Source organism: Ovis aries, chromosome 25 (genome assembly GCF_016772045.2).
Source record: "Ovis aries strain OAR_USU_Benz2616 breed Rambouillet chromosome 25, ARS-UI_Ramb_v3.0, whole genome shotgun sequence".
Lineage (NCBI taxonomy): Eukaryota > Metazoa > Chordata > Mammalia > Artiodactyla > Bovidae > Ovis > Ovis aries.
The window spans coordinates 24006389-24018641 of NC_056078.1; the positions used below are offsets into that span (position 1 = coordinate 24006389).

General features: G+C 35.2%; 1 protein-coding gene across 9 annotated transcripts in view; it reads right to left on the minus strand.

The window, feature by feature from the left end:
- RUFY2 (RUN and FYVE domain containing 2) overlaps positions 1-12253 on the minus strand; it is a 43435-nt gene that overhangs the window by 15715 nt on the left and 15467 nt on the right. For 5 of the 9 annotated variants that reach the window (XM_060406839.1, XM_015104390.4, XM_060406841.1 and 2 more), the window contains exons 9-13: positions 11954-12055; positions 11568-11684; positions 10615-10782; positions 9087-9184; positions 6557-6676 (exon numbers count right to left, since the gene is read on the minus strand). In XM_060406839.1, the coding sequence (XP_060262822.1) occupies positions 6557-6676; positions 9087-9184; positions 10615-10782; positions 11568-11684; positions 11954-12055 (605 nt within the window). Of the gene's footprint in view, positions 1-6556; positions 6720-6890; positions 8326-9086; positions 9185-10614; positions 10783-11567; positions 11685-11953; positions 12056-12253 lie in introns of those variants that run through there. The other 4 variants (XM_060406840.1, XM_027962189.3, XM_015104393.4 and 1 more) reach the window with 2 other exon arrangements.

Below are 12253 nucleotides of genomic sequence, written 5' to 3' on the forward strand. Positions count from 1 at the left end.
ATACTGTCAAAACACATGTTGATCACCAAAGGCAGAAACCATAAAGGAAAAAGGGGAAAATATAACTATATAAAAGATACACAATGTCTAAAAAATAAATGATAAAAAATCTACTGTAAAATGCCTGAATGAATAAAACACACTATGAACAAAGTTTAAAAAGAAACTATAACTTAGAAAACATTTTCACTGTATGTGAAAGACCCAGAATAAATACATAAAGAGTTCTTACAAATATTAAAAAACTGAACACCACAGAGGAAAAAAATAGAGGATACGAACTGACAATTCACAACAGAAATACAAAAGGCTATCACTAGTATTCAAAGATATGCAAATTTAAACAATAAAGCACATTTTTTTCAGGCTAAATGATTCCTTGAGGTTAACTGAGATATGATGGTACAGACCTACAGTAATTGATATGATAAAATGTCCATGATGTATCAATAACAGATATAATAAGCAAGATACTAGAGAGTATGTAGCAAGTTTCCTCTTTCTAAAAAGCAAAAATATCTATGCATACCAAGAAGTAATGTTCATCAAAATGTTATAAAGAAGAAATACATGTCCAGGGGATTCCCTGGAGGTCTAGTGGTTAACACTCCACTGCACGGGGTGTGGTGAGTTCAATTCCTGGTTGGGGAGTTAAGAAACCAAAATTTTTTCCATTTTAGTTGAAAAAAGGGAATGTGTTAAAAAAAAAAGGAATTTTTTTTTCTCGGACAAAGTCCCAATTGCCTTTTTCTATAGAAACAGTTCCAATTTTTCTCAGCCATCAGGGACTCCTACAATCTCTAAATTGTTAACATGTTTATGCTCTACCAAAATGGCACCAAATGAGAAACAAAATTACTTTCACGGTTTCAGCAGGGACAAATCTCTCTCCCCAGCTCTACCAGCTTCCTATTGTGTAGGTTAGTCCTATTGGGAAGGGCCAGGTCCCTGGAGCATTATTTGGGTCGTCCTTTGGGCAGTGATCAAATACAGGCAGCACTGAAGAATAAATATCAGACTTGTCTTACCTATATTTCTGTCAAACTCTAGAAAAGCAATTCAGTAACACAGATTACTAAAGTTCCAAGATTGTCTTTTATTGGCTGGCAAAGTGTCCCAGTCTTAATTTTCACATTTTTCCATTTTGGCAGGGCACAAGGAATTAAACAAGAAAACCCTTGGCACCATTAATAAACTTGACGACTTAAACGTTCCTTTTGATTTCTGTGGCCAAGAAAGTCCTGAAAGTGCTTTTGTGAAACTTTAAAGGTTAAGAGAAACTGTTTGTTTGTTGAGTGGTTTCTTTTTTCAGGGGGAGGCAGGTAGAAAAACAGGTGGGTTTTAGTTTCACAATGTACAAATGATGCAAGTTTCCAATCAAGGTAATACTTATTCCCTGGCCTAAAGCCTTATTCTATATACCAGCTTCTCCAAATGTTATTTTTATGGTAGATTTAAAAGAAACTTAATTTGGTTCTGGACAAGGTGGAGTAAACACATTTCTACCTATCTGTCCAACTAAGTACAATTAAAAACCCTAGACATTATATATAAACAAATAGAATATTCTGAAAGGGGGAAGAGAAGAAAGTAGACCAGCTAGGAACCCCAGGATTCAAGTAATCACATTGGTGATGAGTGTCCTGAGGCTTCTTTTTGCTTCCTTAAAAGCTCAGACTAGGTGCTGAAAAATCCCACATGCACAAACAGCAATGGGCACAGATGAAAAAAGTCCCAAGGAAAGCCTACTCTCTCCTGCCAAAGAGCCAGGAATAAGCAGCCTAGCATGACAGAAACTTTATTTTAACAATAAATGCCCTATTCCAAAGAAATTTTATTTCACCAATAAATGCCCTAGTCCAAGAAACACCAGAGGAAGAAACCATGCTCACCCCAACCACTGTCAGCAAAAGCCAAGTGGGGAGCATAATTTCTACCTTCACCTGGCAATAATGAGGTATCCTTTCTAATCCACCTGTGGTAGTATCAGAGAAAGCCAAGCAGGGAGGCTGAACTTTAACCACCACCCAGCAGTAACAAGCTATCCCTCCCCGTCCACCTCTGTGATGTTAGTGGAAGCCATATGGACAGCCTGGACTTCTATATGCATCAGTAACAAGGCACTTCTTACCCTCCACACAAACACTTGGCAAAGGCCAAAGGGAGAGCCCAGATTTCTACCTTTGCTTAGTGTCAGTGAGGTACCTTTTTCACTCTCCTCCAGGATGGTGTCAACAGAGACCAAAAGGGCAGCCTGGATTTCCATTCCCATTTCATGGTAACAAAGTACCACTTTCTCACTCCAGTGTCAATGAGCGGAAAGCACAGATTTCAATCCCTGCCCACTAGTTAGGCACCCTTCTCCATTCCATCCAGAATAGTCCTGGGCTTCTACCCCTACTTGGTATGAAGGGTCAGTGGTCAGTGTCTACATTCCCCTGCTGGTGTGGTTTCAGTGAAGGACGCTAAAACATAAAATTTAAGGAAGATGCAGTCTCATAACATAGCTCCCAAAATGTGCAGAATGCAACTGAAAAACACTTGTTAGACCAAGAGCCAGGAAAAATCTCAGCTGGATAAGAAAAAACGATCAACAGATGACAATATGTCAGATAATTCCAGATGCCGGAATTAACTGACAAGAATTTTAAAGCAACCATCATAAAAATGTTCCCATAACCAATTAAAAATATGCTTAAGGAACCCCCCCACCCTGGTGGAGGAAATCTAAATTGGTGACCCCATATGGAGAGCAGTATGGAGATTCCTTAAAAAAAATAAAAACAGGGTTAGAAAAAACCCCACCTGATCCTGCAATTCCACTTATAGGCATATATCTGGAGAAAATCATAATTCAAAAAGATACCTGCACCCCAGTGTTCACTGCAGCATTATTTACAATAGCCAAGATATGAAATAAACGTAAATGTCCATCAACAGATAAATGAATAAAGAAAATGTAGTATATCTATACAATGGAATATTACTCAGCCATAAAAGAGAATAAAATAATGCCATCTGCAGTAACAGGAATGGACCTAGAGATTATCATACTAAGTGAGGTAAGCCAAAGACAAAATATCATATGGTATCAGTTACATGTGGAATCTTGGGGGGGGGCGGAAAGCAACTTACATGCAAAACAGAAATAGACCCACAGACACTGAGAACAAGCTTATGATTACTGAAGGGGAAAGGTGGGAAGGGGGTGGTAAATTAAAATTTGGGGATTAACATACACACTACTATATATACAACAGATAACCGACAAGGTCTCACTGTATAGCCCAGGGAACTATACTCAATATCCTGTAATAACCTGTAAAGGAAAATAATCCAAAAAATATATATACATGAATAACTGAATCATTTTGCTCTACGCATAAAACACAACATTTTAAATCAACTGTAGTTCGATAAAATACAGAACAAAAAATTCCCAAAATGTAATTTCCTCCTCTTGAAAATTCCCTCTCCTGCCCAGATTGTGACCTAGACTTCCGACTATCATTTAAAATAAAGTTTATGTTTTATCTCCTCTGGGAAAAAAGAATATGCTTGAAACAAATTAATGAATAAGAAGTTCTGGAAGGAAAGAAGGAAATTTTGGAAGAAAAAAAGAATCAAATGGAAATCTTAAGAACTGAAAAATACAATAATCTCAATGAATGGGATTCATTCATACACACATACATGCAATGAATCTCAGTGAATGACAGGAAAAGATGAGGAAAGAAAGAACTTCCAAACAGAACAACAGGGGCTTCCCTGGTAGCTCAGTGGTCAAGAATTTGCCTGCCAATGCAGGACACAGGGGTTTGATCCCTGATCTGGGGAGATCCCACAAGTAACTAAGCCTTGTGCGCCACCAACTACTGAGCCTGTGCTCCAGAACCCGGGAGCTCCAACTACGGAGACCATATGCCACAAGGACTGAAGCCTGCGCCCCCTAGAGCCCGTGCTCTGCAACAAGGGAAGCCACGGCAACGAGAAGCCCAGGCACGGCAGCTAGAGAAAAGCTAGCACAGCAAGGAGGACCCAGCAGGGCCAAAAATAAATAAATAAATTTTAAAAAGAAAGAAACAGAACAACAGAGACTACCCAAACTGAACAACAGAAAGAAAACTGACTAAAAAAAAAGAATAGTGTCAGGGTCCTGTAGGACCATTAACAAAAAATCTAACATTTAGGATATCAGAGTCCCAGAAAGGAGAGGAGAAAGCAGATGGAACTGAAAAAAACAGAAAAAATCTGAAGAAATAATGGCTGAAGTTTTTCCAAATCTGACAAACATAAGCCTAATAATCGAAGAAGCTGACCAAAGCTGAAATAGCATAAATCCAAAGACAGAATCTTCAGAGTGATTAGAAGAACAATGATTCATTCTACTTTTCATCAGAAATTATGAAGACCAAAAGAAAGTGGTACAACAACTTTCAAGTCCTGAAAGAAAATAACTGTCAACTCAGAATTATATTCTGAAACTACCCTTCAAAATAAAGTTGAAATCAAGACCTCAGATGAAAGAAAACTAAGGAAGTTTGCTGCCAATAGACCTACCCTAGAGGAATGGCTAAATGAACTTCTTCAGACACAAAGAAGGAAAACTTGGGGCATCATGAAGAAAGAAAGAACAATAGAAAGTTTTCTAAATTATGTTTAATGGTTGAAGCACAAATTATATCACTGTCTGATGTGGTTCTCGATATAATATAAGGGAAATATTTAAGCAAATTATATTGTAAAAAAGGGAGTGTAAAAAGGTCTAAGTGGAAGTAAAGCTCCCACATTTCCCTCAAAGTAGTAAACTGTTGATATCAGTAGTGAAAAGTTGCCAATATATAACACAATGTCCAGAATAACCACTTTTAAAAATCTATACAAAGAGATACAATTAAAGATACTACGGATAAATCAAAAAGGAATTCTAAATAATGTTCAAGTAACCCATGAGAAGGCAGGAAAAATTGAATACAGGAATGAAAACAGAAAAAATAAAACAGTAGATTTAAGCTCTAATATATCAACAATTACACTAAATGCAAATGGGCTAAATATATCATTAAGAGAGAGATTGGCAGAATGGATTAAAAAACATGCACTATAGGAAACTTACTTCAAATATAATGAAACAAATTAGGCTGAAAATAAAAAGATGGAAGATATACATAACATTGATCTTTTGTTTACTACATGAAAACATTAGTCAGAAGAAAGCAGGAGTGGCTATGTTAATATGAGATATAGTAGATTTCAGAGCAAATAAAATTACCAGAGACAATAAAGGAACATTATAAAATGATAAAAGGTCAATTCACCAAGAAGACAAAGAAATGCTAAATGTGTAGGCAACAAACAGATTTCCAGAATACAAGAGGCCAAAATTGATAGGACTGAAAGTAGAGATACACAAATCCACAATTATAGTTAGGATATTTCAACAAATCCTCTCTTGATAATTGATAGAACCACTAAACAGAAAATCATCAAGAATAGAAAAGAACAACACCTCAACCAATGGATTTTAAAATTAATTTTTATTGGAGTATAGTTGCTTTTTAAGCAATGGATTTAAAGGTAGCTTAGCAAGTAACACATCATACCTGGTAAGTGATATTGCTTATTGATGTTACACATGAACTGCATAGTCCATGGGGTCACAAAGAGTTGGACACAACTGAGCGACCTTCACTTTCTTCAAACATAATGTTTAACAATTTTCTATTGCTGTTTTGCTGTTTTCTTTAATAACAAAAGTGATACATATTTCTTGGGGTAAAAAAGTACTGATCTAAAAAAAGTAAAAAGTAATTTTACTCTTACTATCAATTTGCCATTACTGTCAATATGCCATTACTCCCTTGAGATAATCATTTTCCAGAATCTGTATTCTTTTTTTTTTCCGCTGTGTGGCATGTGGGACTTTAGTTCCCCAACTGGGATAAAATCCAAGCTCACTGCAGTGGAAGCATGGAGTCTTAATCATTGGATCGCCAGGGAAGTCCCCAGAATCTATATTTTTAGAACTTTTCTTCACATAAATACACACCTATGCAATTTTAATTTTATAAAAAATGGGATAAAACTTCACCTACAGCTTGTTTTTTTGGCATCTTTCCTAGCTGGTAATATGTAGATCTATCAAATGAAGTACTAAATAAATAAAAATATTCTCAGAAAACATCATGTTCTTTGATAATACAAACTCTGTGGAGTTACAAAGGTCTATTACACTCAGTATTTAGAAACATAATGGCCATCAGATTAATGCTGAACAACCAGAAAGAATAAAACTCTCCATGAGCAAGAAGATAGCAAGACGGTTGAAAGTAACTCTATAAACAATAAAGGGAGCAAAAACATAAGTCTTATCACAACTGTGCTTTCTAGTTTTGTTTTGCTTTTTTTTTTTTTTGGAAGGAAAACTCTACAATCTAGCCAGCATCGTTAAATAAATGAAAATACAGGTTTTCTTCCATTGCATGCAAAGAAAGGAGGAGGAAAAGAGGGGGAAATTATATTAACACAGGTATTTACTTCCAAGTAAAATACTCACAGCTGTTTCTCCTTTTGGGAGATTTGTTTCTGCAGACTGTCCAATTTACTCTGATACTCTTGTAGATATTTCTTGTCCTCATCTTCAATTTCCATTTGCGCCTTCTCTGCTTGCTGCAATCTGGTGTAATTCAAATCAACTTTGGGTAAAACTGAGGCTAGAACTAGGGTGTAAAAGGGTGAAGAAGACAAATAAAAGAAAAACGGGGAAATAGAAACATTTCTAAATGAAAACAAAGTTTGGGGAAAAACTCACAAACTCAAACGTGAAAGAGCCACACAATGTCTAGAAATTGTTTTGTGATTTTTTTCAATACATAATATGCCCAGAATACTATCTTCAATTTTGCTTTATTTCTTGTTCGTAATTAACAATGCAAAGCAATATAGCCTTTACCACTTATGTAAAGCATAAGATGTTAATTTTCAAAGTATAATACGTGCATTACTGCCTTTTTACAAAACCATGAAAAGTATAGTACTTATGTCTACACTAGGTGAAGAAGCCACATTGTTATATATTATGCTAGGATGTGTATGCCAGGAATCAAGTGTGCTACAAGGCCAAGAGCAAAGACCTGCAATTGCTTCAAATTACAGTCAAGTCCTCCCTATAGAATCTTTATGCACTTACTGAAGTATGCCAATGCTATGTGTGTGTATATGTATGTATTTTAGGATTCAAAAGAATTTAGTACTAGTTGGCAACATTCGCTAGAGATCATTTTTGCTCCTCATCACTGAATTTTTAAAATTAGCTTAAAATGTGGATTTTTTTTTCTCCTTTTATTTATGTCATTGCTTCTCCTTGTGCTCAGCTCCACTCCCTGTCTGCTACGGCCACCTAGGGTTTCTTAGATTTAACATCACTACTTGTATAAGAAAACATCTCCCAAGAATTCAAGGAACATTAAGTCCTTGAAGGGAATCGTAAGAGAAATTTCTGTTCAACTAGCCAAAAAAGTTACCTCTTTTCTTCTTTAAAATCCATGCCCATGCGGCAACCCTCACACAATCCAAAAGTATAAAGGCCACTTTCAAAGAAAAGAGAGTAACATTCAAGTTATCTCTAAATCTAAATTTAAAATATTAAGATGGGGAGACGGGATACCCAAGCTTTTCTCAAAGGGTGCAGGAATAAAAAAAAAAGTCAGAGTGAGGTAGGCCGTGAAGTTGTGCTATTATAGAAGAGGGCTAAGAGGAACTGGAAAGTCAAGGAGCTAAAGCGTAAGATGATGGCCAATCTGAGTTATAAACTATTTTAAAACGTACTCAAAAATCAGTAAAGGAGCTAGTAAATAAAGAGTGGGCCAATGGGGAAAAAAAACTGTGCCAACAAATTGCGAAACCAAAGGATAACTTATTATTAAACAATTTTTATATTTTTCATCAAAAAGTAGCTAAAAAGATAAAAGTGCATTTGAAAATTCTGACCTCCAAAGGGTCAATACTCAAATAAGCCCTTGTGCACAAGGTTTGAGGAATGTGTTTTTGGAAATCCAAGTGCACCCACTCTGCTTTATGGCAATGTACTACCACAGCAGCTGATCAAAAAGTGTACAGGGTTCCTTTCAGAATACATAATAGCGTAAATTATTTTTCGATTTAATATATTATAAAAATGTTGATTCTTTGCCAGTCTGTTTAAATACAAGTGGTTTTCAGAAAGATATATCTTTGACCAGCTTATACTGGTCCTGAGTGTCACTGCTGGCACATTTCACCAATGACATTGCAATTGTTCTAGTTTGAGTTAACAAATCATTGTCACTTCATAATGGAATGGACAGAAATCAAAGACAGAAAAAGGTAATAAAGATGTCCAAAATGTAAAAATGGGGATAAAGAAAACAAAAAAGAAAAAAGAAGAAAGAGGATGTCAATAAAAGAATATTCATGTCAATAAAGCATTAATAGTTATGTTTTTCATAAGTAGATTCAAAGAAAGCAATGATAAGACATATGTTGACACCAACATGACAGGTCAATGGAAATACATTACATTTTCCAACAATAAAAGTGAAAAATGCCAATATAAAACAATTCAATTTAAACAAAATTATTTCTTGGGTGGGGTTGAGGGTCATCCTAGCTCAAAGAAACACACCTGAACTGCCAACTCAGAGAGCTTGATTTCAGATAGAGATGGTGAATGACAGGGATATGACAATCCATATGCATGGAAATCAATCAGGGATAATTCAATCACGGATTTTGTTCCTTTTTCACTTTTTCGAGATTTTGTTTGTGTATTTGTCTTATGTAATACATTAAAACATATAAAATTGCCAATATTAGGCCTTTCTAAAAAAATCTACAAAATGGCAAAGACAAATGAATCAGGCTAATATAAAGCAACTTGATTCCATGCAACAACCAAAACAAAAAAGGCAAAATTCTGCTGGGCTTTAAAAAAAAAAAAAGTCCTGATCTAAACTTTCCTAATGGTCTTTGTGGCAGGTGTCAGAGTTGAATACAGAGAAGGGGGGAGAGAGAAAGTAAAAAAGAAACTAGGAGTGGGAATGCTGTACCTTTGTTCCAGCTGTCTCATGGCTGCAGTAATTTTACTGGTTTTCTCTTCTAGTCGGGCAATTATTTCATTTTTTTCTTTCAAACCATCTTCAGAACCCTATTTAGAAAAAACATAAAAGCTACAGTGGCTTTGAATTTTTTAAACCCAGATATGTATAAGCTTTGTATACCATTTTGCTATGGGGTTGTTATTTTGAAACGACCAGCCTTTGTTTACAGATTAAAATATTCCTAGATGCACTTCTAAGTTCACAGTAGCACTATTCACCATAGCCAAAACATAGAAATAACCCAAAAGTCCATCGAAAGATGAATGGATAAAGATGTGGCATATTTATACAGTGAAATACGACTCAGCCATCAAAAAAAGAATGAAATAATTCCATTTCCAACAACTCGGATACAACTATCATACTAAGTGAAGGAAGTCAGAAAGAGAGAGACAAATACCATGTCATCTCTTATATGCAGAATATAAAATATGGCACAAATGAACATATCTATGAAACAGACTCACAGACACAGAGAACGTATTTTTCACTGCCAAGTGTGTGGGTGGAGGAGATGGACGGCATGTCTGGGGTTAGTAAATGCAAACTATTACACATAGACTGGATAAACAACAAAGTCCTCTGTATAGCACAGGGAACTATATTCAATATCCTGGGATAAACTGTAATGGAAAAGAATATAAAAAAGAATGTATTTATATAGATATATGTGTGTGTGTGTGTGTGTGTGTGTGTGTGTGTGTGTGTAAATAAGTCACTTTGTTTATACAGCAGAAATTAACACAACACAGTAAATCAACCATACTTCAGTTAAAAAACAATAAATTAAAAATAAAATACTCCTAGATCTAAAGCAGTACTACTATTAGTCTTCATTTAAAATGTAATAAAGGGGGCATTCCCTGGCAGTCCAGTGGTTAAGACACCGAGCTTTCACTGCTGAGAACATGGGTTCAGTCCCTGGTTGGGGAACTAAGATCCCATAAATCATGCAGTGCCGTCAAGAAAAAAATACATTAATGATAAAGGGGAAAAAAACCCTCACCCTTCAGTGTTTTCAGAAGATGGCAGAATAAACTCTTGGAAAATACACTGATTTTTTCAAATTAAATTGTAAAAGGATTCTGGCAACATGTCTACTTAACAGCAACATCATTTTATCAGAAAACTCATAACAATTACAGTAAAGCATTTCAATCAAAATTAACTCTCTCAGGACTATACTATGCAAAGAAATTTATAAAAATGTCCTGCATATTTTGATTAAAATGTCCCAAAAGATTTAATCTTCATCTGTTAACCTGTCAACATCAAGAAACAAATTCAGGTGATTTTTGTCTGTTCTTTGACATTACTACATTTCTTCAGCTTCCATTTAGGAAAAAAGCCACTGATTTTTACTAATAAAATGGCACAATTACAATGAATTCATCTCTTCAAAATCAAACCCTTCATAAAAATATTCATTCTTAATTCATATAACAAGAAATTCCAAGATTTTAAGAATATTCCTTACCTGCAACTTCTGATACGTTTCTATGTTAATTGCTTTAACCTCCTCCAGTTGTTGTCGAAGGCCTATCAGAGTATCTTGTTTCTCATGGATATCTTTCTCCAACAACTTCATGGCAAGTTCAATCTCATGTTTCATACTAACTTGTACTGCCAGCTCATTCTCCACATCCTGCAATTCAACACAGCCTCAGCTCACACACGATTTCAGGGTGTCAAAGTCAGATACACAACAGTTAATCAGACCAAGATTCACTATGCAGACTACTGCTTTTGAGTTAAAAGCCCCATTAAACGAAATCAGCTAGGCCCTATAACAACATTCTATATTTTCAAAGGCACATTTTGTTAAATGAAACCATTTTACAAATTCTATTAATTATCACTATTCTACTGGCTAAAGAATTACGGACTTTTAAGCCTCATAAACTCGGTATTAATTTTCCTTAAAGAAATGACATAGTCCATATAAGGCCAGAGGTAAATCAAAAACACCATTTCACAAAGTTTTATTTCTTTTCCTAAAGAATTTTATATGAGAGGATCTTAAGACAAATGTCTCTTGATTCTCTTTTTGACCTGGGTTGGTTACACATGTATTTAGAATCCATTGAGCTACATATTGGTATTTTTCTGCTGATATTTCATAACTTAAAAGGTTAAAAAATAAGTTAACTTTAAATAAGACTTTACTGTTTGGATATTGATATCTGAATACATCACTCTATTCTATTTTCTGTAACGCTGGTCACAATGCACTATTTCCCAAACAGACTATAACACTGTTTAAAAACACTGCTTATAAAACAGACACAGTGGGAGTTTAAAAAGTTAGAAGGCATTAAGGGAATGAGATTGCTATCTCACGCCAAGGAAAGTAAGTCTGATAAAGATTTTAACCAGCGCTTATGGGGAAATTATTATCATATTTGCTAATGTAACTGTAATGCAACCTACTTGTCTTAACTGAGATTCATCTCGAAGCTGCCTTCTGGCTTCATTATACATTTCATCTAGCCCTTGCCTGGAATGCTTATATGTTTGAAGCTCAGTTTCCACATCTACTTTGGTAACCTAGGACAAAAACATAAAATGTTTTACTCTATACAGAATGTGTTGCCATGCCTTCCCCAGGGGATCTTCCCAACCCAGGGATCAAACCCAAGTCTCTTATGTCTCCTTCACTGGCAGGCGGGTTCTTTACCACTAGTGCCATCTGATAAATCCATTCTATGATCACTTCTATTAGTTAATACAGCACAGAAATATCCAGTCTATGCAAAAGCCCTCAAAGTGGCCATTTCTGATGCAAGTCAATCTGTTTGTAATCAGTCTATACTTACCTCTAGGTGCTGCTGTGTTTTCATTAAAATCAATTTATTTTCACTTCGTAATTGATGATTTTCTTCTTGGAGTTTAATGATATTATTCTTTGCTATTGCTAACTAAAAATAAAATGAGGAATAAAAAAAAGATTTTAAACATCTTTATTTATACTTGCTTTACAGGTTACGTTCATGGCTATGCACAACAGAAGATAAAATTCTAAAACTTGTAAAATGTCTCTCACATCTACAGAAATTTTCATAAGAAAAATGCTTTTATCCCAAGATACCACCTAAAGAAATTGTATTTCTATTTCC